The 27,725-nt window shown below is 36.8% G+C and overlaps 1 protein-coding gene across 1 annotated transcript in view; it reads right to left on the bottom strand.

Moving 5' to 3' along the window:
• BTAF1 (B-TFIID TATA-box binding protein associated factor 1) overlaps positions 1-27,725 on the bottom strand; it is a 94,736-nt gene that overhangs the window by 19,855 nt on the left and 47,156 nt on the right. Inside the window, exons 15-25 of the mRNA XM_082673708.1 lie at positions 19,134-19,238; positions 17,874-18,023; positions 17,415-17,557; positions 16,975-17,149; positions 15,432-15,635; positions 9,779-10,205; positions 8,628-8,818; positions 6,772-6,925; positions 6,243-6,352; positions 4,657-4,858; positions 2,881-3,029 (exon numbers count right to left, since the gene is read on the bottom strand). Coding sequence (XP_082529834.1) covers positions 2,881-3,029; positions 4,657-4,858; positions 6,243-6,352; positions 6,772-6,925; positions 8,628-8,818; positions 9,779-10,205; positions 15,432-15,635; positions 16,975-17,149; positions 17,415-17,557; positions 17,874-18,023; positions 19,134-19,238 — 2,010 coding nt within the window. The remainder of the gene's footprint in view (positions 1-2,880; positions 3,030-4,656; positions 4,859-6,242; positions 6,353-6,771; positions 6,926-8,627; positions 8,819-9,778; positions 10,206-15,431; positions 15,636-16,974; positions 17,150-17,414; positions 17,558-17,873; positions 18,024-19,133; positions 19,239-27,725) is intronic.

Here is a 27,725-nt window from a genome sequence, read left to right as displayed (position 1 = left end):
CCAATCCAAAAATGGGCAGAAGACCTAAATAGACATTTCTCCAAAGAAGATATACAGACTGCCAACAAACACATGAAAGAATGCTCAACATCATTCATCATTAGAGAAATGCAAATCAAAACTACAATAAGATATCATCTCACACCAGTCAGAATGGCCATCATCAAAAAATCTAGAAACAATAAATGCTGGAGAGGGTGTGGAGAAAAGGGAACACTCTTGCACTGCTGGTGGGAATGTGAATTGGTTCAGCCACTATGGAGAACAGTATGGAGGTTCCTTAAAAAACTACAAATAGAACTACCATATGACCCAGCAATCCCACTACTGGGCATATACCCTGAGAAAACCAAAATTCAAAAAGAGTCATGTACCAAAATGTTCATTGCAGCTCTATTTACAATAGCCCGGAGATGGAAACAACCTAAGTGCCCATCATCGGATGAATGGATAAAGAAGATGTGGCACATATATACAATGGAATATTACTCAGCCATAAAAAGAAACGAAATTGAGCTATTTGTAATGAGGTGGATAGACCTAGAGTCTGTCATACAGAGTGAAGTAAGTCAGAAAGAAAAAGACAAATACCGTATGCTAACACATATATATGGAATTTAAGAAAAAAAATGTCATGAAGAACCTAGGGGTAAAGCAGGAATAAAGACGCAGACCTCCTAGAGAACGGACTTGAGGTTATGGGGAGGGGGAAGGGTGAGCTGTGACAGGGCGAGAGAGAGTCATGGGCATATACACACTAACAAACGTAGTAAGGTAGATAGCTAGTGGGAAGCAGCCGCATGGCACAGGGATATTGGCTCGGTGCTTTGTGACAGCCTGGAGGGGTGGGATAGGGAGGGTGGGAGGGAGGGAGACGCAGGAGGGAAGACATAAGGGAACATATGTTTATGTATGACTGATTCACTTTGTTATGGGGCAGAAACTAGCAGACCATTGTAAAGCAATTATACCCCAATAAAGATGTTAAAAAAAAAAAAAAAAAAAGAAAACAGCCCTGCCATCATCCTACAAGGTCCTGTAAGCTCCCCCCAGTGATAACCCACTCTCCTTTCCTCAAGAGGTAATCATCTTACTGATTTTTCATGGCAATTTCTTTTTTACCTTTCTTTATACCTTTATCACCTAAGTATGCATCCCATGTACTTTTGCCTATTTTTGAACGTCATAAAAATAGAATCTTACGTTAAGGATTCACTAATTGTCGTATGTATCTGTACTTTGTTCATTCTTATTGCAGTATAATAATCCACAGTTAACATACCTACTCTACAGATAATGAATATCTGAGTGGTTTTAAGACTACTATAAATAATGGTATAAATAATATTCTTGAAGGTGTGTCTTGGATGTATTCTGAATTTCTCTAGGATATATACCTAGCATAGATTTGATGGGTCATTGGGATGGGAATCTTCAACTTTACCAGATATAGCCAATTTTTTTTTTTTCAGAGAGGCTATCATCCAACTTACGCTCATATTTTGCTGGTGGAAATATAAAATGGTAGAGTTACTCTGGGAAAAATAGTTTGGCAGTTTCTTAAAAAGTTAAACATGATATGATCCAGTAATTCCACTCCTAAATATCTGCTCAAAAGAAATAAAAGCAGGGACTTCTCTGGTGGTCCAGTGGTTAACAATCCATGTTCTGGGGCTTCCCTGGTGACGCAGTGGTTAAGAATACACCTGTCAATGCAGGGGACACAGGTTCGAGCCCTGGACCAGGGAGATCCCACATGCTGCAGAGCAACTAAGCCCGTGCACCACAACTACTGAAGCCTGTGTGCCTACAGCCTGTCCTCTGCAACAAGAGAAGCCACTGCAACAAGAAGCCCGTGCACCGCAACGAAGAGTAGCCCGTCACTTGCCGCAACTAAAGAAAGCCTGTGCGCAGCAACAAAGACCCAACGCAGCCAGAAATAAATAAATAAAACAAATAAATTAAAGGAAAGAAATAAAAGCATACATCCACACAAAGACTTTATAAGTGCATAAAGTGCACGTTAATAGCAGCATTACTTATAATAGCCAAAAGCTGGTAATAAGCCAAACGTCCATCAACTGGTGAATGGATAAACAAAATGTGGTGTCTCCATGAAATAGAGTATTATTGGCCAGTAATACTCTAAACACACCCAAAAGGATAACACATCCAAAAGGAGCTACTGACATACTACACCACGGATGAACTGCATATATACTTACTTCCTGAATTACAAAAATCCCATAAAAATATATAAGTGGCTAAGTGGAAGGGTCCTGGCTTTTCCCTTGCTTCAAGCCACTTCTGTTTCCCACACTGGCCACATATATTATTTCTGTAGCATGAATATACTCCAAAATTCTCCAACTTCAGCCTTCTAGTCTGCTTTCTCCATAATCCAACAGAGACATCATTTGCTTTTTACACTTTCAATTACCATCTTTCAAATTTACCTTTCACGTAAACTTCAGAACAGAATCTTTACATAGATGTTACCAGGGATACTTAGGAACAATTCTATTTCTAGAATAGCATCAATGAATTATCATTCTTTTAGGAACCATAGTTTTTGTTTGTTTGCTTTTTAAATTTTTGGCCGTGTCGTGTGGCATGTGGGATCCTAGTTCCCCAATAGAACCCGTGCCCCCTGCAGTGGGGTCTTAACCACTAGACTGCCAGGGAAGTCCCAGAACCATAGTTTTATTTAAAACACTGTATTAAAAAAAAAATTACCCATTAAAGCATAAAATTCTTAACACTTATAACATAAACATATTCAAATCTTTTTTTAAACCTGACATGTTCTTTAAAAAGGGTTACAATTACTATGAAGTTACTGAAAACATTAAGTCCATAAACCAAGTATCTTCAACTTACCTCAAGTGGCATGAGTCTAATGAGTGTTGCAAAGCACTGTGTAGCCATGAATCTTACACTGTCCGTCTGATCACTCATTCTTCCCAACACAGGCACGACTAAAAGGACAATATATGGAACAATACCAACATCCAGTTGTTCCATTACACCTGAGTAAGTTATTAAGGAAATTTCCAACTGGTTCCAAGGTAGATGTTTTCACAAACTAAGACCATGACTTCTAAAACAGTTCCTCATTTTCTCACCTGTATTATGAAGAACTGACTGTCCCTCAAGGTCTATGATTCAACTATAACAGCATTTGTACAATGTTACTCCTTTGTGAACATTATGTAACTTTCTCATGATTAAGATAAAATGATGTTTTTCATCATTTTCATCATGAGGAAGGTTGGAGGTAACTTTATTAATAAGACTTTTTTCCATAGAGAAATTCCTACAAGTTTCTAGAATTCCCATACCAAAACTGAGTTACAATTGCAAGCAAGGGAGCACAACTCAGCGTCAAAGATTAATTCCAAATTTCCCACCAATATCTCAACAATCTTAAACTGGACATAGCAGGCCCAGTGAGTTCAGTCCTCCTGTAATCTTTTTTTTTTTTTTTTTTTTTTTTTTTTTTTTTTTTTTTGTGGTATGCGGGCCTCTCACTCTTGTGGCCTCTCCCGTTGTGGAGCACAGGCTCCGGACGCACAGGCTCAGCGGCCATGGCTCACGGACCTAGCCGCTCCACGGCATGTGGGATCTTCCCAAACCGGGGCACGAACCCGTGTCCCCTGCGTCCGCAGGCGGACTCTCAACCACTGCGCCACCAGGGAAGCCCCTCCTGTAATCTTTAGCATTTCTGAGCCAGAGTTTCTAACTGATTTAATCTCCACCCGTCTTTCTTGCTCTTATACCGAAATATCTTTCGGGTTATTTCGAGAAAAGAATGTCAGTGGATGCCATACCCTTGGTAAAAGCTTGCTTGTAGGGCTTCCCTGGTGGCGCAGTGGTTGAGAGTGTGCCTGCCGATGCAGGGGACGCGGGTTCGTGCCCCGGACCGGGAAGATCCCACATGCCGTGGAGCGGCTGGGCCCGTGAGCCATGGCCGCTGAGCCTGCGCGTCCAGAGCCTGTGCTCCACAACAGGAGAGGTCTCAACAGTGAGAGGCCCGTGTACCGCAAAAAATGATAATAATAATAAATAAATAAGCTTGCCTGTATATTTCTAGTTATTTAGTATATACTTAGTCATTTTCTACCCAAGTAATGAACAAAGCGAACATAATGTTTATAAGAACTACCTATATCTGATTAATATTAAAAAAAATTGATTATAAACCAAATAAACAGATTAGTTACTAGATAAATAGTTCATGAGGTACATAAAATTTTTGCCTGTAAAAAGATCTCTTAAAATTAATAGTAATTCTTCAGACTTTCTGTGTGAATATTTTCATAATCAAATGTAAATATATTTATAATGTATTATAATGTAATAAAAATACACTTCAAAATAAAATCTAAAAAAGTAGGTTTCTTTTTGGAACAAGGCAGGTTATGTGCGTATTTGTTTTTGTTCTGTTTTGTTTTGTTTTTGCTGCACTGCGCAGCTTGCGGGATCTTAGTTCCCTGACCAGAGATCGAACCCATGCCCTCAGCAGTGAAAGCACGGAGTCCTAACCACTGGACCACCAGGGAATTCCCTGTGCACATTTGAATAAATTTTATTTTAGTCATCCTTAAATAAAATGAATATAATTTCTGAATAGTTTGTCAAAATAAAAAAGGATACAGGCAAGTGCTTCAATTGCACCCTCTTGTTTGATATTGTCATCAATTGCTCCCAGCCATGGAAGAACCTTCTCCAAAAAAATATTCATTGTTTCCATGGTACCTATTTTGCTCATGACACCTATACAACGAGCAGCCATGTGCCTCACTGCAGTGCTGGGGTACTGAAGGCACATATAAAGATGAGGCAAATGCTGTACCAACTAAAAACAAAAAGTTTAAGATAATCAGAACACTCATTAGGGAATCTACTGTTCAAAATATAACTATAACGGCCCATACTCAGAGGTTCTCAATATTCTAAGTAACTCTAAATCCAGGAATATCTCCAATTACCTCAAACCATTACTGTCAAAACATCCTCAATAAAAATTTAAATCTAAGTTGTTATTATAATGCTTTTAAAAAGAATAGAAAGGTGCAGAACTTCTCCCCTGTTCAATATCCTCTTACGCATCAGGGAACACTCAATTCTTTCCAAAATTAGCAGGGAACGCATCAAAGGAACTTGCAAAAATCTCCTACTGAGGGTGGGAAAATGACACCACACATCATCAGCCCCCTCCCAACATGGCTTAGTTTTAGGTACGTACTTTTTTATTCACGGGGTTGAGTGATCTCGATTTTGTTCTGGGCACTATACTTTGGTAGGTATTTTCCACTTTAACTTCCTGGCTTACCAAAGGCAATATGATCACAAGACCACAACATATCCCATTATTAAATGTCTGCTGCATGGAAGCCAGGATTAATGCTCATGAGATCCAGGTACTTGCTCAACAGACTAGCCTTACAGCTCAGCTGAATGCATGCTGTTGATCACGGAGGGTGAGCATATAAAGGATTCTGCCCTTCTTTACTAATGATAAATCCGCAAAATTTAACAAGAATATGCTTTATTACTATATAAACAGAAAAATTTCACTCTTCTCTACTCTCTCCTAGATTCTCCCTCTTATATTAGATGTGAATAGAGAATTGGAGATAGCACCCTTCACAATGTTATAAACTGCAGAGAGCTTCCTATTGCAGTTATACGGAAAGAGTAATACTTTCTTCAATGGAAAAACCAGACAATTAATTCTCTTGTCTATGTTCCTCCTCCCTCTGTTCCAATTTTTTGGTAAGAGATATTTTAACAGTCAAAAAATAAACCCAGGTTCTATCTTTGCCACTGACTAGTTTCATCTCTGAGAGGTAACTTCCTTCTACCATTACATTTATCTTGGAAAGAGGTTTTATTACCTGTACTCTTCCTTTCCTAGACTATATTGTTAAGATGGTATAGATGAATAGGGATGCGGCTTTCTTTCCTGTTTATACCTGGCTTCTGCGTCATCAGAGCCCTGTCCCTACTGCCCTGTATTCTAAGCTCCCAGAGTGGGTTTTCTATCATTCATGCACCCAGCTCTGCCTCAAAGCCCATAAGAGTTGAGTTGTCAGGAAAGAAGGAATCTAGATATAGCATATAAAAGAAAATGCAATTATAAGGGATGACATCAAAGTTGCACTTTTCATTCAAGCCTTAAGTCTAATAAGACTACTTGTTTTACTAGAAAAAAAACTACACTTGCATTAGTTAGTTACCAAGGGATGAAGCTCAGAATCCATTGACACTGCTGCTGTTTCAAAAACTTGCAGAGAATTCACCAGTTCTTGGGCAGGGCCATCTCCCTTTTCCAGGAGGGACTTTCCATCTATTAAAACATATTGATTTAAGTGCATATTACCTTGCAAATAATTCTTTAAAATCTAGAGCCCACAAAAAGTTTTAGCACTCCCCCAGGTACTGTGGGAGAGTCTATTTTGCTTTATAATGTAAAATGAAATACCATGTCCTTAATTTAACTGCTGAGGTACTACACCTAAAGCAACTAAAGGTGTTTAACATAATGATCCATTTCAAGTATCTGTTTCTAAATATGTAATAGAAAAAGTAAAAAGCAAAAAGTATGCAAAATGACATGAAAATAAATGTTTTTACCAACCTTCCATTTAAAAACTTACCAGCTGGCCTGGGATAAACAGGTATAGGCATTGTTATTTTATAAGGACATACGTAATGGATATATACTGAAATCTGTTTAAAATGCAACTCGGAAAAATATGTACACACCAAAATTATTTATGTCGATTGTATTCCTCAATGGACCAACCATAGCATCCCAGAGATGTGGCAACTTCACTGCCATTTCACCACCAAAATGCTTCACTATAGTTGTCAAGGCAAATTCAGCTCCTCTCCGTTGTACCAGGTAAGGCTTCTGGGCCTAAAATTAAATGTTAGTTGAAAACGAAATTTGAGAAAAAAGTATAATGCATTTGAAATGTTATTAAGATAATTTAAAAGTCACTACCTAAGAATTCACAGTGTTACCATTAACTAATTAAGCAATTACTGGACATATTTACCATAACTATAAACATTTCTCAATAATTAAACTTACATGGGCATAAAATCCCAAACTAGATTTTCACATCCAAAGTAAAATACTTTCGGGGGGTTGGAGATAAGGAATAGACAAATATGTGCTGTTTCTAGAGACAGTTCTAAGTAACATGTTTTTTTCTTCTCTCCACTCCAAAGAAACAGGTAGAGAGAGGAAAAGGAAATAAAATGATGGGCCCTTATTTATATTTGCTTAAGGGATAGAATATGAACATCTATTTAATTTAACCACAAGATTAATAACCTCTTACTTAGCAGTAATTTTTTTTTTTTTTTTTTTTTTGCGGTATGCGGGCCTCTCACTGTTGTGGCCTCTCCTGTTGCGGAGCACAGGCTCCGGACGTGCAGGCTCAGCGGCCATGGCCCACAGCCCCAGCCGCTCCGCGGCATGCGGGATCCTTCTGGACCGGGGCACGAACGCGTGTCCCCTGCATTGGCAGGCAGACTCTCAACCACTGCGCCACCAGGGAAGCCCAGTAATTTAATAATAATTAAATAGAAAAGAAACTGTCCCCCCAGAAAGATACATATATATTTTTAAATGAAGGAACTATGTAAACCATGTAAGTATAAATATTAAAACCACAGTAAATTTTTGATTAAAATTATGGGAAGAATATAGATAGTGAAAAAACCTTCATTCACAGAATATTTTAAAAGAAATATACACAATAAGCTAAGATTTTGGTTTAAAAAAAGAAACTTGAAATAGGCCTATACTTTATAGAAATATATTAAACACATGTCTTTTAGCATTGATAGTTTATTGCTGAACTCAGGTTAAGTTCCTACGTCTTGCAACCAAAAGAGCTACCTAGAGCATTCATTCCATTGTTAACAATGTGACTGTAAGATTTTCCAAAAGCAAACACTTTTTAAAATCATCTTTAAAGAAGACTGTACTGTAGAATAAGTAGACCAATGAAACAGAATAGAGAGCCCAAGGAGATCCTTATATATACAAAGCATGACATAAAACAGAGGTGCCATTATAAACCAGGGAGGAAAAGATTCAACGGTGGGATAAACTGGCTGTCCATGTGGGCAAATAAATTTAGATTCCTACCTCACATCACATAGTTAATAAATTCCAAGTTGACTAAAAGTCAGATAGGTAAAACTTTGACATGTATAAACTTATCCTCTGAATATCAACAGCAATTCCTGACATTGATAGGACTGAGAAAAGTTAGCTTTCACTATTACTTAACATCTCTGTAGTCACTGTTATAGGAATTAGTTTATATTCATGAATGACTTATGTACCCACTACTGAGAGGGTTTCTTGCCTAGAAGATAATCATCAAGTTAAGCTGGTAAAAATAATAAGAGGCATGAGAAATTTGAAGAAGTTTTCCGTTTTTCTGGACCCTGTTGCTGCAGTACTCCAAAAAGTTATTAGCCCCAGTTCTTTCACTTAAAAATATTAAAATAACAATTCTAGAAGCTGATAGACAATTTAGCTCTCAATCTGTAAGATACTTGTTTTAAAATCAGAGTATTCAAAGAAAAAAACTATTTACCTCATCAAGTTCAACAAGGATATTTCCACCACCTCCTGCAGGAAGATCTGCTATTTGAGCTTTTACTGCTTTGGGGGTAGGACCTCGCCTACTTGTGATAGCAAAAGCAGCTTTTTGATGCCTATAGAGTGTAATTATACCCCTGTGCTTGGTGACAGTATGATGCATTCCATCTTTTTCGGAGTTGGATCCTATTAAGGAAAAAAGTTAAATAACTTTTAAAGCATAATATAGGTGACCAAATGTTTCCTGCTCCAAAAGAGATACAACACATTTTAAAATTGTCTTTTAAGCCTCAATTTTTATAGGCCAATGGTATTTTCTTTAGACAATGAAATGGTAACAAAAATCAATAATTTATAACACTGAATGTTTTAATATTTGCATAGGACCATACTTAATACAACCAAATTTGCAGCATCATATTAACAAGAAATATTACATGCAAGAATGAATGTACCTTCAGTTAAAAGTACATTAATTCTTTAAAAATGAATGTTTCCAGGCATAAAAAGAAACATTAAAAAACAATGCAAGTAAGTTTTCTTTAAAAAAAAAAAAGTCCATAGTTACCATGAATTCAGAAACACCAACCACTGCAAAATATTGCTGCCTCACATAGCTCTCAGGGACAGGGATGGGGGGAATTTAGGACTAAGGTATGTGAAGAAACATTGGTCCTTGAGATTAGCCTACAAAGAGCAGTTACTTTCCATATAAATTTTCTGGATGAAAATAGAAAAGCTGTTTAAGCATTATTTGCTAAAGGTAACAGAGCCCACTTATCTCATAAGACATGTACTAAATTAGAGAAACCAGAATTTTACAGGAAGAACTTTTATTCACCACTGGATATAATTAAGTTTTCTAGCTCTGTTAACAGTAAACCCTATAATTATGGTCTTGAAAGAGAAGTTAAGGGTTAACACCTGTCTCATAGAATTCAGTCATTTTATATATCAGGTCTTTTATGAATAACTTATTTAAGTTAAGAGACTGTGATTTTATTAGCAATATGTGCAAATTCTCTCAAAATGGGAAAAAGCTCCACCATAAACTGGATTTGTGCTTAAATTATACCTGTAAGTGACTATAAACAAATTTAAATGGTTAATTCTTTCTCTACCCCAAATAAAACTTTAGATATATACCTTTAGAATTTTCCTGGCCACTTTGTGTTGGTACTGGACACGTGACAGAAGGAGTTAGATATGGGTCCACACAAAGTGAGCTACAGAGATTTTTAATAATTTTTGAATTGGGACAGGGCGTCCTTCTTGTGCACTGCTGAAGTAGTTTGGCTATGCACTGAGCCGCGTAGTTCTGCACTAGAGTATTCTCTTCTTTTTTAATTGTCTCCATTAATGGTTTTATAATAGGATTTAATTTCTCCGGAAGTTGCTGCAAGCTTACAACTGCACATGCAGCAAAAGTATGCACTCTCAACTGCAACACTTGCCACTCCTGGTTGGTCTCTGTAACTGTCATTTGGACCTGCTGTCGTTTACTATCTAACTGCTGTAACACTTGAGGATTTAAATCGAAAGATGATGTGACTTCATTAAAAACAGCAGTGACCTATTAAAAAAGAGAAATCAAAAATCATTAAGGACATCAACCCCAAATAGCCTGTAAACTCCTAAAGGGCAGACAACAAACTTTCTGTTTCAATTTTAAGTTCCATGATATCTAGTACTATTTTAGTATTCAGTAAACTAAATAAATGTCTAAAACCTTCCAAGTAAACTTTATTTTATTTTTTATTTATTTATTTTTTTGTGGTACGCGGGCCTCTCACTGTTGTGGCCTCTCCCGTTGTGGAGCACAGGCTCCGGACGCGTAGGCTCAGTAGCCATGGCTCACGGGCCCAGCCGCTCCGCGGCATGTGGGATCCTCCCGGACCGGGGCACGAACCCACATCCCCTGCATCGGCAGGTGGACTCTCAACCACTGCGCCACCAGGGAAGCCCTAAACTTTATTTTAATCTGACTTAATTTAACATTAGTATTATATTGTTTAAGAAAGACAGTTTCTTGAGAGACTTATTATATCTAATAAGTTTGAGTGAAAAATCACACACAATACCCACACAGTACTTTGGTGAAATGAGAACGCTGTAAGCAAATATAAACCAACAGTTAAGAGAGGATGGTACAATAGTCATTAATTATTTAATTACCAAGAGCTGCTTAAAGCTGTAAGACTGTGGCATCAGACTACTTTACAAGCCCCGTTAAAAGACTGTTCAATACATCTTCTTAAAACAACTTTATGAGATATAATTCACATACAATACACTCATTTAAAGTGTACAATTCAATGGTTTTTTATTATATTCAGAGTTGTACAACCATCACTACAATTTTAGAGCATTTTCATCACCCCCATGTAACCACTTATCTACTTTCTATCTTGATAGATTTGCCTATTCTGGACATTTCATATAGATGGACTAATATAATGTGTAATCTTTTGTGACTAGATTCTTTCATTTAGCATAATTCTTCCAAGGTTCACTGATGTTGTATCATGTATAATTACTTCATTCCTTTTTTTGCCAAATAATATTACACTATATGGATATATCAGTTGCATTTTTCCATTCATTAGTTGATGACTGGATGGGTTGGTTCCACCTTTTAGCTATTACGAATAATGTTGCTATGAACATTTATGTACAAGTTTCTGTGCACACATTTTTTAAATTACCATTTAAAGACTGTGATGGATTACATAACAAAAATAGTCTTCTTGTTTGATAGGTAACTGCAATCATAAAGAGGCTCCATAAATCCAATCTGATCAATGTTGGTCAGAAAAGCCTGTAACATTAAAGAACCTACCTTTTTTTTTAATGGAGAACCCAATTTTTCAGACTTAGAAATAATCAATTCCCTTATGGACAAGACTGATAATGCCAACCTCTATTATAAAAAGCAAAATAGGCACACAAATAAGATCTTCTTTTATCATTATAAAATACCAAAGACTTTAAATTGAGCTGTATCTGCTTCATCTTGATCTGTTCTCTACAAAGGAACATGATCACATACCACTTCTAGCTTATACTTTCCACTTTGCTTTGTCTATTTTATGTGTTCAAGCTTTGCATAAGATTATTTGAAACAGGTTTCATTACTAAAAGTTTAAAAACATTGTCCTAAATACACTATGCTTCTGTCAATTTTCAATGATTCTAGGCAATTTAGGAAAAGCTTTCCAATTACCCCAAATTCATTCACTCAACAAATATTTAATAAGTAATACTAAGAGATGAGTATCAATGTCTTCATACACTCAAAAAATGTTGAGAATAATGTGGGAGACAGATACATAAGTAAACAAGACAATGTAACATGAAACTAAGGTAAGTGCAAGTTGCTGTGGTAGCACAAGGATAGCTTAACTCTTCTTAGAGGAGACAAAAGTAGAGAAGGCTTGCCAGAGGCAGTTAACACTTATGCTAGGTTCTTAAACAATGGATAAGTCTGGAGTTATGGGGACATCTTGGCAAACAGAGTGAGGTAGGGAGTGCAAAGTGAGGCACTGTCCAAGGAACTGACAACAGCTTACCACGGCCTGAGCACAAGGCGATGAAGGAATGTCAAGAGATGAACTTGGGATGAGCAGAGGCTGGAGGGCAGGGAATTTCTGGCAAAGGAAAGAGGAGCTCAGACACCAAAGTGAGAATGAGTGAAGCAAAGAAAGTGGGTGAGGGTGGTGTACTTCTGCAAGAGAATAACTAGGCTTAAGTGGAGGAAGTTTGAGAATAATGAGGAGAAAAGAGATGGGGAATTTAGAGAAGGTGTTGAAAGTAAGAAAAAAACTAAAATCAAGGAAAAAGAAAATCATGTTTTTAAGTAGGGGAGGGATGTGTTCGGAGTGGCACTAAGAATTTTATTAGTGTGGCACAGCATGCAGGATGGAATGAACCAGAGACTGCCTGCAGCCTTAGAGATGAGTCAGGACCTAGTCATAAAGTACTAAGGCCTTTGACTGGGCTGTGGTGATGGAAACAGAGAAAGGATAAACATATGAAACTTTCTGAAAGGAAATGTTAACAAGATTTGAGACGGTGCTTAAAAAGGGCTATTTTCTGTTAAAAAATAAATCCCAATTTTGGTTGTGTTAAGTTTGAAATGATAGTGAGATATCCAAGCAAAAATGCCTAATTGAAGAACATAAAAGATCAAGAGAAGATAGCACAGTACATGGTTAAGAACTAAATTGTGAGAATGGTGACAAAGGAAGACCTTCAGGAAACGCCTATATTTTGCAGGTAAGAATAAAATAGGGATGCAAAGAAAGTTACAAATAGCAGTGGCTCTTAGCCAAGGCCAAGACTAATCTTTTAAAATTGCTCTTCCCTCAAATATGCTCTTCTAGAGACTCTGATATCCCAGGTCAAAACCACTGGACTAAGGAAGCTGATGAAACAGAATAGGAGTTTCATTGGGGAGTGAGAGGTTTGTATAAGAAAAGCTTTAAGAGTCCATGTAATAGCTTTAGAAAGAAATGTCAGAAACAGTAAGAAGGGAACCCAGACCTTAAAGAAAATTTGAGGTTTTATTCCAGGAAGCCAAAATATGGGGGAGGGGAAGCAAAAAGGAGAAATTATAGAAAAACAACAATCAGAAAAACTCAGAAAAAAAATTGAAGCAATTTTAGCTTTTTTTCACAGGTGAGAACAAAAAAAATTTCAACTATATTATTTTTTCAATAAGAAAGGGGGATAAGAAATGAAGCACGCTCTTTCACAGCAATCAACACAAGTGAAGCAGCTGAGTTTCTGGTTCTTTAACTCATAAAAGGAAGAACTCATTTACACCACCTAACCTCAAAGACTTACTAAGTACAAAGATACAGTAATCAAGACACTGGTGCTAGCATAACAGACAAATAGACTGAACAAATAGAGCCCATATACAGACACACACTTACATTTCAATTAATTTTTGACAAAGGTGTCAAAGAAATTCCATGGCCAAAGAAAAATCTTTTCAATAAATGATGATAGAAAAATTAGGTATCTATATGAAAAACAAAACACAATCTCTACTTCACACTATATATAAACATAAATATGGATGACTGAACAAAAACTAAAACTACAATGCTTTATAAGAAAATGTGTGTGAATAACTTCACCACTTGGAGATAAGAAAAGGTACCTTAGGTCACAGAACACAATAACCATAAAAGAAAACAACTGATAAACTAGACTTCATCAAACTTAAAAATATCTGCTCATCCAAAGACACCATTAACAAAATGAAAAGGCAAGCCACACAGTGGGAGAAAATATTCGGAAAGCATCTATCTGACAAAGGATTGGTATCCAGGATATATAAAGAACTCCTACAACTCAATAATAAAAAGACAACCTAATTAAAAACAGACAAAAGATTTAAACAGACATTTCAGAAAGGAAGATCAACAAATGGCCAATAAGACATAAAAAAGTGTTAAACATACTAGTCATCAAGGAAACACAAGTTAAAACCACAATGACACTATCACACAACCACCAGAAAGGCAAAAATTACAAGGAGTGACCATCATCAAATGTTGGTGATGATGTAGAGCAGCCAGAACTCTCATATATTGCTGATTAGAAGGTAAAATGATACAGCCACTTTGGGAGAAGTGCAATTTTTTATAAAACTAAATAAACACCTCACCCTATGACCCAGCAATTCCACTCCTATGTATTTACCCAAGAGAAATGAAAATATGTCTTTAAAAAACTTGTACAAAAATGTTTATAGCAGCTCTGAGCTAAGAACTTGGAGTAGCCCAAATGTTCATCAAGCAGAGAAGGGCTTACACTAATTGTGGTATATTTATACAATGAAAGAAAACTCAGCAATAGAAAAGAATGAATTAGTGATACATATAACAACATGTATTTTACAAAACATCATGCTGAAAAAGATCCTTACACCAAACAGCACAGAGTGTATGATTCCATGTATATGAAATTCTAGAACAGGCAAAAGTAATCTATGGTGAAGGAAAAACCAGAACAATGGTTATTTGAGGGCAAGGGATTGACTGGGAAGTGTTATGGCACTGTCTGTATCTTGATAGAGGTTTGGGTTTCATAGGTATTTGCTTCTGTTAAAATTTATCATATGTTCCATTGGAGATTTGTACAATTCATAGTACATAAGTTTTACCTCAAAGAAGAACAAAAAAACATAAAAACTCAATTTTAGTTAATGACACAAAAAAAGAGAAAAAAACATAAAAACTGAATTTTAGTTTAAGTGTACTGATATCTGTCTGTAACTTACTTAAAAATGCACCAAAAATTAAGAAGGATTAATGGTTGAATAGAGGGGTAGAGAGTTGCATATATATGTGATAAAGCAAATTTAGTAAAATGTTAACTGTGTAATCTAGTTGGTAAGTATATGAGACTTCATTGTGTAATTCTCTTATGTTTGAATATTTTCATTGTAAGTTGGCAAAAGGGAGGAGAAGTACTCAAGAACTTAGAGAATCAATTTTTTGTGTACTCTGCCAGTCTTAAGCAAAACTGAGAAGTGACAAAAATGTAACAGTTTTTTCTAATAAAGGTATATTGGTTTGTCAAAGCTGAGATAAAAAAAAAAATCCCTTCCCCATTCTCTTATTTCAAGAAAAGTCAATACAATGAAATAACCTTTCTAAAGGGTAGTGATGACAGGCTACCAAGCCATAAATAGATTCAACAAATTAGTGTTTTTGTGGTAAACATGACATGACAAAGTTCTTATCCTTATTTCATGCTCTAAAATTAAGGTTACTTCTTTACTCACCAGGTCATTAGCTTGATCAATTGTAAAAACATTGTTGTTTACTCTATTACCAACTTCAATATGTGCATCAGCTAATGATGAAATAAGCTGTTTACACTCATTCTGCATTCGTGTGAATGGAACGGCAATTTCATCATAATATAAATGTTCTGAAAGGATATCAAGTAAACGTGGCTGCACAGCTAGGGTAACAGCTCTACACTCCTAAAATATAACAGACAACAAATATTCAGGGCAAATATGTAAACATAATTCCAGAAATGCATAAATCTTCACTTGCAAACTACCAAGTCTAAATTTCTATTGATTTTGAACCTATATTCTCTTATCTCCCAGAACAACATAGTTATTAGTTGCACAGAGAAAAGGTATCACACCCAAACTACTCTAAAATTTTAATATGAATGACTATAGCACATGCACATGGAACTATTACAATTCCATTAAACTTTCCACTTAATTACTCTTACTTTATTCTGAATTTATTCCAAGTTTACATATATATTATATACCACAGATTTTAAAATATACAACTGTAAAAAGAAATCAGTCAGAAAAGAACACTTAGCATGCACTAAAAATGTTATTTAAAAACTCATTAGATTTCTTAACAGTTGAACCCATAGCTTCACATGCCATACTGTAGAAATGGATATATAATTTAAAGGCTACTTACCTGCCCCCAAATTTAACTAACCCTTCCCACTCTCTCTGGTTGTTGCCTGCCCCAACCAGAGGGGGAATGACCTCAGTGGTGAGCCATGAGGGGTTCTGTGGGATCTGGGTGATCAGCCTGGGCTTCACAGAGTAAGTCCAGAGAAGCTCTGTGAGGGTCCAGAAACCGAACTGTCAACACTTGCTGCTGAGTCTGAGAGGCACAAAAACACAGCATCACTGCCTCTCCAGCACACCGAGTCCTGCCTAAAAACAGATGAGCCTTGCTTCTTTCCAGAGGCAAAGCTGGGGTTTCAGTTGCAATAGAGCATGGCTCAATTACTTTTAGACACAGCTCTGACAAACTGCTAAGAGGCAGTAACAAGCAGCTCTCACAGCAAGTGCAGACAGTTAAATTTCCAGAATTCCAGTCAATGGAATAAACAAAGCCAGCAGGAAGTTTCTCTGATTTACAGAAGCAAGTCTTACACAAAATCATACGTCTTACTAGAAGTTAAAAATTAAAGGGGCTGTAAGGGAATGGCTTATTTGGAAACATAAAGATTTGGGTTTAAATGTGGAGATTTTATTCTTCCTGTGACCAAAAATCTGCCCTTGCTACTAGTCATAAAAATGGATTTCTATCACTCAAAGCCTCTTATCTTTTGTAGTTCTCAAGTACAAGACTGGGGGTTCTAAGAAAAAAGTCTAGGGTTAAAGGCAAATGAGAAACAATATTGCAATATAATTTGAATACTTTTCTATAAATGTTAGATCTTTATACAGAGAAAATTTTCACTTTTCTGTTTGTAAAATATAATGAAAATAATCCTAACAGCTAAGGAAACTGGTTTAAATTGTCTTCATTTATTTTTGGGCAAAATCTTACCTTCTGTAAAGCAGCCCATTCACAGATTACCAAAGCTACACTAATTCTCTGTAAGGCAGATTTGGAGTTCAAATGGAAGAGTAGTAACTGGCCAAGGGATTCAGCTGGTTTAATTTCTTGGGTTACCACATTTACACCTGGATCACAAATACAACAACAAAGTGCTCCTAACAACCTAAGAGGGAGAAAAAAAGAAGTTACTACAGAATTGCTTGAAGTTTCCCCTATTGAAGCTATAACTTTTCCCAAGGAAGACATAACTCCTATCTTATCTTCATAAAGATATATAAATCTTACTTTTAAAACTTCAAAAAAATTAGAAACTTTTTCTTATGCTTTAATTTTTTTCCTACTCTGTAACTAGTGTGATGGAGGAAAGACTGACAGACACATCAGAGGAATCTTTTGGTTAAATGACTTTTGAGTTTATGTATACTTACTTGGCTGCCATCATTCTAGCCCGCATAACAACAAAATCCCTGGTGGCAGGGTCTTCCATGATGGTGTCTGCACCTGCAATGTACTCCTGAAGTACTTCTTTACTCTGGCTTTGGCCTTGACGCACCTTACCACCTGTTTTTTCCTAGAGGGAATAAGGGGGAAGAAAACAGTAATTAAAGATTAACCATTAAAATTTAATAGACAACATCAAAAACACTCTCATTTGTTATAATCCCAGTAAAATACAGTTCTTTTCACAAAATTTTAATGGATAAAAATTGCTATGCATTTTGTCAAGGTTCTAATGATATAATTTTTCCTTATGTTACAATAATGGTATCATGCTTATAATAAAGCAATACAGATTTCTTACATGGTTACTGTATTAATAATTATGAGTTAAAAAAAAAATAATTATGAGTTGAACATACAAATACATTATGTCCCTCTACACTTACCTTGGCTCTAGCTTTTACTTCCAGCAGCATGTTTAAATCAATAGGTAAATGAGAAGGCTGCATCATTAAGCAAAGCCAAGCACCCATCCATGGACAAGCAGCTGCTACCACATACTGAACCGAAGCCTTGCTCAACAATTCCATCCAAACCTGCAGAATGAAAAGGGAACAAGAAAGTGAAATTTTTCTAGCAAGGCCTAAAAAAACCTAATACTTACTTTTAGGGATACTGAATCAAAAAAAAAAAAAGTAGGAAATAGCACAGAGATTAATTTTAAAATTCAATATAGAGGCTTATTTTTAAATACTGTTTTTGGGTAGGTAGGTTCATATACTAAAAAAAAGTAATACACGAGAAAGTTTTTTAAAAAAGGAGTACAAAGTATTTTCCTCAGTATTTTATGAAAATCACTTAAAAAAAAAGATACCCATAAAAATAAGTTATCAAAATCTCAGTAAGTCTCTGAAATCCTTTGTATGTATCATAAAGCTCAATATGCAGTCCTATATTCAACACCGCTTCAATATATGATAGCTCCTATAAATAACCTCTGCTAAATTCAGAGGTAGTAATATCCTAGTATAAATTAAGAAAAGTATAAGTCTTGATTCATGATCTTACTCAATAAAGCACCTTTTTTGATGCCTAGCATTAAATGGGCTAGGGCCAGCATGTAGAAATAATACCAATGTTAACCCAAGGCTGTTAACAATGAGCCACCTCAGAGGTCAGTGATTCAAGACTAACTTAACAGGTTTTAAAGGTACAACAGTGCCATTTCCTCCCATAAATATTATTAAATACATCAAATGTCTATTCTTTAAAGGTTCCAACACATATGACCAATTTTGCTAAGTAATAAAAAAGTACAAGTCTAAACTATGACAATCAGACTCTATATATGACCAATAAATCCCAAAGATACTCTGCAGGATCAATAAGCATGCTGATAAACAGCAAAATGAGGGATGGAGAAAAGCAGCCTTTCCTTCATTTTATTTTCTGTATTGAGGCTACAAAGAAAGCGCTTAAAACGTTTGCCAGGTAGGTGACACAAGCAGCAGGGCTAACCAGGACTTTACTATATTCCATAAGAAGCCTATTTCCTTGTCTCATTTTGCAGATCTCCAGACTATTCAAATCTCTTGGATGATTTCTAATTTCTTAAAATCCCTGATCAACAACAGTACAGAGTTATGAAAATTTTTTTACATCTACCAAGATACTGGGAAAGGAGTACAGATATATTCACCATATACCTTGTGAATGAGGTCCAGAATTTCCTGGCTGCTTTCTAAAACACAAAACTGAAAAATGTGTCGAAGCATATCAGGAAGGATAGGTATAAGCCAAGATGAAGAGTTCTAAAAACAAAAACAAAATCAAAATTATAGCATATAATTCTTTGGTGTTAGCTTATTTAAAAAGCTGTAAGTCAAATAACAGAAGTACTACCATGAAAAGACTGTATGACTTCATCAATAATGTTCAACTGGTGATAAATTTTGACAAGATTCTGGAGCAACAATACCACATTTATTATTCCAATGGTTTGGAGAAGTTAAATGGCACACAATCGCTAGGAAGCTGGAGAAAGTCTGATTATGATTAACAACACTAAATTGTGCTTCTAATAAATTGAAATCATCCTCTATACGGGAGCAAGCTCTAACCAGCAACAACTCTTTGGTTACATTATATATCACTGCTCAGTCAGGGAAATTTGACAAATGATCAGATTACTGTTGCTGTGCTAAATAAACAGTTTAAGTTCTATGTGCTCACCATTAATGCAAGTAATGAACTGTAAGATGATATCCAACCTAGAAAATTCAACTTTGAGTTCACTACAAAATTAAGGCAACTGTTATTTTTTTGTGTGTGTATTTATTTTTGGCTGTGTTGGGTCTTCGTTTCTGTGTAAGGGCTTTCTCCAGTTGCGGCGAGCGGGGGCCACTCTTCATCGCGGTGTGCAGGTCCCTCACTGCCGCGACCTCTCCCGATGTGGAGCACAAGCTCCAGATGCGCAGGCTCAGCAGTTGTGGCTCACGGGCCTAGCCGCTCCGCGGCATGTGGGATCTTCCCAGACCGGGCACAAACCTGTGTCCCCTGCACTGGCAGGCGTATTCCCAACCACTGCACCACCAGGGAAGCCCCAAGGCCAATGTTTTTAATCTATTTTGGGTTAGGGACCCTTTGAAAATCTGGTGAAACTATACACAGAGGAGGAACCAAGATGGCGGAGTAGAAGGATGTGCTCTCACTCCCTCTTGCGAGAACACCAGAATCACAACTAGCTGCTGGACAATCATCGACAGGAAGACACTGGAACTCACCAAAAAAGATACCCCACATCCAAAGACAAAGGAGAAGCCACAATGAGATGGTAGGAGGGGTGCAATCACACTAAAATCAAATCCCATAACTGCTGGGTGGGTGACTCACAGACTGGAGAACACTTATACCACAGAAGTCCAGCCACTGGAGTGAAGGTTCTGAGCCCCACATCAGGCTTCCCAACCTGGGGGTCCAGCAACAGGAGGAGGAATTCCTAGAGAATCAGACTTTGAAGGCTAGTGGGAACTGATTGCAGGACTTCGACAGGACTGGGGGAAACAGAGACTCCACTCTTGGAGGACACACACAAAGTAGTGTGCGCATCGGGACCCAGGGGAAGGAGCAGTGACCCCAGGGGAGACTGATCTAGACCTACCTGCTAGTGTTGGAGGGTCTCCTGCAGAGGCGGGGGTTGGCTGTGGCTCACCATGGGGACAAGGACACTGGCAGCAGAAGTTCTAGGAAGTACTCCTTGGCATGAGCCCTCCCAGAGTCTGTCATTAGCCCCACCAAAGAGCCCAGGTAGGCTCCAGTGTTGGGTTGCCTTAGGCCAAACAACCAAGAGGGAGGGAACCCAGCCCCACCCATCAACAGTCAACGGGATTAAAGTTTTACTGAGCTCTGCCCACCAGAGCAACAGTCAGATCTACCCACCACCAGTCCCTCCCATCAAGGCTCTTACATAGCCTCATCTGCCAGAGGGCAGACAGCAGAAGCAAGAAGAGCTACAATCCTATAGCCTGTGGAACAGAAACCACATTCACAGAAAGATAGACAAGATGAAAAGGCAGAGGGCTATATACCAGATGAAGGAACAAGATAAAACCTCAGAAAAACAACTAAATGAAGTGGAGATAGGCAACGTTCTGGAGAAAGAATTCAGAATAATGATAGTGAAGATGATCCAGGACCTCAGAAAAAGAATGGAGGCAAAGATCGAGAAGATGCAAGAAATGTTTAATAAAGACCTAGAAGAATTAAAGAACAAATGAACAGAGATGAACAATACAATAACTGAAATGAAAACTACATAGAAGGAATCAACAGGCAGAAGGACGGATAAGTGACCTGGAAGACAGAATGGTGGAATTCACTGATACGGAACAGACTGAAGAAAAAAGAATGAAAAGAAATGAAGACAGCCTAAGAGACCTCTGGGACAACATTAAACGCAACAACATTCGCATTATAGGGGTCCCAGAAGGAGAAGAGAGAGAGAAAGGACCTGAGAAAATATTTGAAGAGATTATAGTCGAAAACTTCCCTAACATGGGAAAGGAAACAGCCACCGAAGTCCAGGAAGCATAGAGAGTCCCATATAGGATAAACCCAAGGAGAAACACGCCGAGACACATAGTAATCAAATTGGCAAAAATTAAAGACAAAGAAAAATAACTGAAAGCAGCAAGGGAAGAACGACAAATAACATACAAGGAAACTCCCATAAGGTTAACAGCTGATTTCTCAGCAGAAACTCTACAAGCCAGAAGGGAGTAGCATGATATACTTAAAGTGATGAAAGGGAAGAACCTACAACCAAGATTACTCTACCCAGCAAGGATCTCATTCAGATTTGATGGAGAAATCAAAAGCTTTACAGACAAGCAAAAGCTAAGAAAATTCAGCACCACCAAACCAGCTCCACAACAAATGATAAAGGAACTTCTCTAAGTGGGAAACACAAAAGAAAAAAACCTACAAAAACAAACCCAAAACAATTAATAAAATGGTCATAGGAACATACATATCAATAATTACCTTAAACGTGAATGGATTAAATGCTCCAACCAAAAGACACAGGCTTGCTGAATGGATACAAAAACAAGACCCATATATATGCTGTCTACAAGAGCCCCACTTCAGAACTAAGGACACATACAGACTGAAAGTGAGGGGATGGAAAAAGATATTCCATGCAAATGAAAATCAAAAGAAAGCTGGAGTAGCTATACTCATATCAGATAAAATAGACTTTAAAATAAAGAATGTTACAAGAGACAAGGAATGAAACATAATGATCAAGGGATCAATCCAAGAAGAAGATATAACAATTATAAATATATATGCACCCAATACAGGAGCACCTCAATACATAAGGCAACTGCTAACAGCTCTAAAAGACGAAATCGACAGTAACACAATAATAGTGGGGGACTTTAACACCTCACTTACACCAATGGACAGATCATCCAAAATGAAAATAAATAAGGAAACATAAGCTTTAAATGACACAATAGACCAGATAGATTTAATTGATATTTATAGGACATTCCATCCAAAAACAGCAGATTACACTTTCTTCTCAAGTGCGCATGGAGCATTCTCCAGGATAGATCACATCTTGGGTCACAAATCAAGCCTCAGTAAATTTAAGAAAACTGAAATCATATCAAACATCTTTTCTGGCCACAACACTATGAGATTAGAAATAAATTACAGGGGAAAAAACGTAAAAAACACAAACATGTGAGGGCTAAACAATACGTTACTAAATAACCAAGAGGTGACTGAAGAAATCAGAGGAAATCAAAAAATACCTAGAGACAAATGACAATGAAAACACGATGATCCAAAACCTCTGGATACAGCAAATTCAGTTCTAAGAGGGAAGTTTATAGCTATACAAGCCTACCTCAAGAAACAAGAAAAATCTCAAGTAAACAATCTAACCTTACAACTAAAGGAGCTAGAGAAAGAAGAACAAACAAAACCCAAAGTTAGCAGAAGCAAAGAAATCATAAAGATCAGAGCAGAAATAAATGAAGTAGAAACAAAGAAAACAATAGCAAAGATCAATAAAACTAAAAGCTGGTTCTTTGAAAAGATAAACAAAATTGATAAACCATTAACCAGACTCATCAAGAAAAAGAGGGAGAGGACTCAAATCAATAAAATTAGAAATGAAAAAGGAGAAGTTACAACAGACACTGCAGAAATACAAAGCATCCTAAGAGACTACTACAAGCAACTCTATGCCAATAAAACGGACAACCTGGAAGAAATGGACAAATTCTTAGAAAGGCATAACCTTTCGAGACTGAACCAGGAAGAAACAGAAAATATGAACAGACCGATCACAAGTAATGAAATTGAAACTGATTAAAAATCTTCCAACAAACAAAAGGTCAGGACCAGATGGCTTTACAGGTGAATTCTATCAAACATTTAGAGAAGAGCTAACATCCATCCCTCTCAAACTCTTCCAAAAAATTGCAGAGCAAGGAACACTCCCAAACTCATTCTATGAGGCCACCATCAACCTGATACCAAAACCAGACAAAGATACTACAAAAAAAGAAAATTACAGACCAATATCACTGATGAATATAGATGCAAAATTACACAACAAAATACTAGCAAACAGAATCCAACAACACATTAAAAGGATCATACACCACGATCAAGTGCAATTTATGCCAGGGATGCAAGGATTCTTCAATATACTCAAATCAATCAATGTGATACACCATATTAACAAATTGAAGAAGAAAAACCATATCATCATCTCAATAGATGCAGAAAAAGCTTTTGACAAAATTCAACACCCAATTATGATAAAAACTCTCCAGAAACTGGGCATAGAGGGAACCTACCTCAACATAATAAAGGCCATATATGACAAACCCACAGCAAACATCATTCTCAATGGTGAAAAACTGAAAGCATTTCCTCTAAGATCAGGAACAAGACAAGGATGTCCATTCTCACCACTATTATTCAACATAGTTTTGGAAGTCCTAGCCATGGCAATCAGAGAAGAAAAAGAAATACAAATTGGAAAAGAAGAAGTAAAACTGTCACTGTTTGCAGATGACATGATACTATATATAGAGAACCCTAAAAATGCCACCAGAAAACTACTAGAGCTAATCAATGAATTTGGTAAAGTTGCAGGATACAAAATTAATGCATAGAAATTTCTTGCATTCCTATACATTAATGATGAAAAATCTGAAAGAGAAATTAAGGAAACACTCCCATTTACCACTGCAACAAAAAGAATAAAATACCTAGGAATAAAACTACCTAGGGAGACAAAAGACCTGTATGCAGAAAACTGTAAGACACTGATGAAAGAAATTAAAGATGATACCAACAGATGGAGAGATATACCATGTTCTTGGATTGAAAGAACCAAAATTGTGAAAATGACTATACTACCCAAAGCAATCTACAGATTCAATGCAATCCCTAACAAATTACCAATGGCATTTTTTATGGAACTAGAACAAATTACCTTAAAATTTGTATGGAGACACAAAAGACCCTGCATAGCCAAAGCAGTCTTTAGGGAAAAAAACGGAGCTGGAGGGCTTCACTGGTGGCGCAGTGGTTGAGAGTCTGCCTGCTGATGCAGGGGACACGGGTTTGTGCCCCAGTCCGGGAAGATCCCACATGCCGCGGAGTGGCTAGGCCCGTGAGCCATAGCCGCTGAGCCTGCACGCCCGGAGCCTGTGCTCCGCAACGGGAGAGGCCACAACAGTGAGAGGCCCGCATACCACAAAAAAAACACAACAACAACAAAAAACAAACAAAAAAATGGAGCTGTAGGAATCTGACTCTGTGACTTCAGACTATACTACAAAGCTACAGTAATCAAGACAATATGGTACTGGCACGAAAACTGAAACAGATCAATGGAACAAGATAGAAAGCCCAGAGATAAACCCACCCACCTATGGTCAACTAATGTATGACAAAGGAGGCAAGGATATACAATGGAGAAAAGACAGTTTCTTCAATAAGTGGTGCTGGGAAAACTGGACAGCTACATGTAAAAGAATGAAATTAGAACACTCCCTAACACCACACACAAAAAGAAACTCAAAATGGATTCCAGACCTAAATGTAAGACCGGACACTATAAAACTCTTAGAGGAAAACATAGGAAGAACATTCTTTGACATAAATCAAGCAAGATCTTTTTTGTTCCACCTCCTAGAATAATGGAAGTAAAAACAAAAATAAACAAATGGGACCTAATGAAACATAAAAGATTTTGCACAGCCAAGGAAACTATAAACAAGATGAAAAGACAACCCTCAGAATGGGAGAAAATATTTGCAAATGAATCAATGGACAAAGGATTAATCTCCAAAATATATAAACAGCTCATGCAGCTCAATATTAAAGAAACAAACAACCCAATCCAAAAAGGGGCATAAGACCTAACTAGACATTTCTCCAAAGAAGGCATACAGATGGCCAAGAAGCACATGAAAAGCTGCTCAACATCACTAATTAGAGAAATGCAAATCAAAACTACAATGAGGTATCACCTCACACCAGTTAGAATGGGCATCATCAGAAAATCTACAAACAACAAATGCTGGAGAGGGTGTGGAGAAAAGGGAACCTTCTTGCACTGTTGGTGGGAATGTAAATTGATACAGCCACTATGGAGAACAGTATGGAGGTTCCTTAAAAAATTAAAAATGGAATTACCATATGATCCAGCAATCCCACTACTGGGCATATACCCAGAGAAAACCATAATTCAAAAAGACACATGCAGCCCAATGTTCACTGCAGCACTATTTACAATAGCCAGGTCATAGAAGCAACCTAAATGCCCATCGACGGACGAATGGATAAAGAAGTTGTGGTACATACATACAATGGAATTACTCAGCCATAAAAAGGAACGAAATCGAGTCATTTGTTGAGACGTGAATGGATCTAGAGACTGTCATACAGAATGAAGTAAGTCAGAAAGAGAAAAACAAATATCGTACATTAACGCATGTATGTGGAATCTAGAAAAATGGTACAGATGAACCGGTTTGCAGGGCAGAAGTTGAGACACACATGTAGAGAACAGACGTATGGACACCAAGGGGTGAAAACCACGGTGGGGTGAGGATGGTGGTGTGCTGAATTGGGCGATTGGGATTGACATGTATACACTGATGTGTATAAAATTGATGAATAATAAGAACCTGCAGTATAAAAAAACAAACAAACAAAAAACAACTAATACTAAACTTTCTTTGGGTTATTTGTATGGACATATGTTAATATAAATTTTTCAGGCATTACTTGAAATTTCTAAAAATCTTATATGTTCTGGTATAATGTTATAAGTCATAATTGTAGTTATTACTTTAAAATGTATATCTCAGAAATAACTAAATTTCCTTGTCAATTGCATTTTATGAACTTTCATCAAATCTTTAACCGTGGTCATTTTTAAGTCTTTTGTTATTTACAGACAGTTCTGGGTGTACTCTGATGCTTTTGCAAGTATGTTCCTATAAAAGGGTTTCGTCTTCAAGGATTCATGGAAAAGACTCTGACAAGTACAGGTTTCTGGTAATTGACTATACTGCTAAATTGGATGAATAAGCATTTTCAGAACTCTAATGGAAAACTGATGAACTCATAAAAGTGCTAACAAAAGATCAAGATAAAAAAAATTACATGGGACTGAGTGAACTGATGAGGATGATTATAATTTTTGTGACTTTCTGAATAAAAAAAAAAATCCCACAAGGACTCAGAGGCAAAAAATATACAAATCAATTTTCACTGTAAAGTAAAGGAGCTGTTACAGTGGAGGATTACTGGACTGAATGTCAATATTATGACATAGTATGAGTGTGTTTCATGTTTGGTAATTGCAATCATTGTTGCTTTTGTTGTGGTCATCCATTTACTATGCTTGATGTCAGTCTATTTATCTCTTGTAGAAATAAAATACAGTGTGTGTGTCTGTGAAAAGAAAAGTATGGAGAAAATAGACACTGATAATACAGATATCTTTGAAAAACAACAACAACAAAAAACTATACGCAACCTTTTCTGAGAAAAATACACTTATATACACACTTAGGTGTAACATTTTGCTTTCAGTTTCAGGGGGTTCAGGGATTTCCTTAAGCCCAGATTTAGGACCTTAATCTAAGGAATTTCTCAGCAATTCAAAAGCCAACCCAAATCAAGCAATCAAATAGTGCTTAATTAAATATCTATTGTGTGCCTAAAATTCTAAGAAAAGGAATCTCACATGTTGTCTATTGTTCAAAATTAAAAGCTTGTTGAGAGCTAAAAATTCTATTAACTAGTTCACAGTACTTAACACTACCTCCTTCCACAATTTTTTTTTTTTAAAGCAAAAACTGTGTTGTCTGGAAGAGACTGAAGAGAAATTTGAAAAATTTAACTGAAATTCCAGAAAGCGAGAAGATCTAGGGATAATGTATAACTCAGAAAGCTACCTATAATTTTCTAGCCAGTGGAAAACTAACAACCCTGGTCCTATCTTTTTAATATGTTTCTCAAAATGGTTTGAAAGAAGTTTAAAACAGACTGCAAAATCAACAGCTGGGGGAGCCTACTCACTGATTTGCTATGCCTTAACTACTTTCCATTGAAAGGGAAAGGGAAATTGGAAAGAAGAAAAGTTCTCTTTCTTTTCTCAGCAGAGAGAATTAGGGACAATCTTAACAGAATTAGGAAAGCTGTAACAGCAATAACCAAATAATTTGATATTACTCTCCCATAATTTCTTCTCA

The sequence above is a fragment of the Grampus griseus genome (assembly GCF_964374135.1).
Source record: "Grampus griseus genome assembly, chromosome: 16".
Classification (NCBI taxonomy): domain Eukaryota; kingdom Metazoa; phylum Chordata; class Mammalia; order Artiodactyla; family Delphinidae; genus Grampus; species Grampus griseus.
Note: the sequence above shows the minus strand (reverse complement) of the source record. Positions and strands in the feature narration are given on the sequence as shown.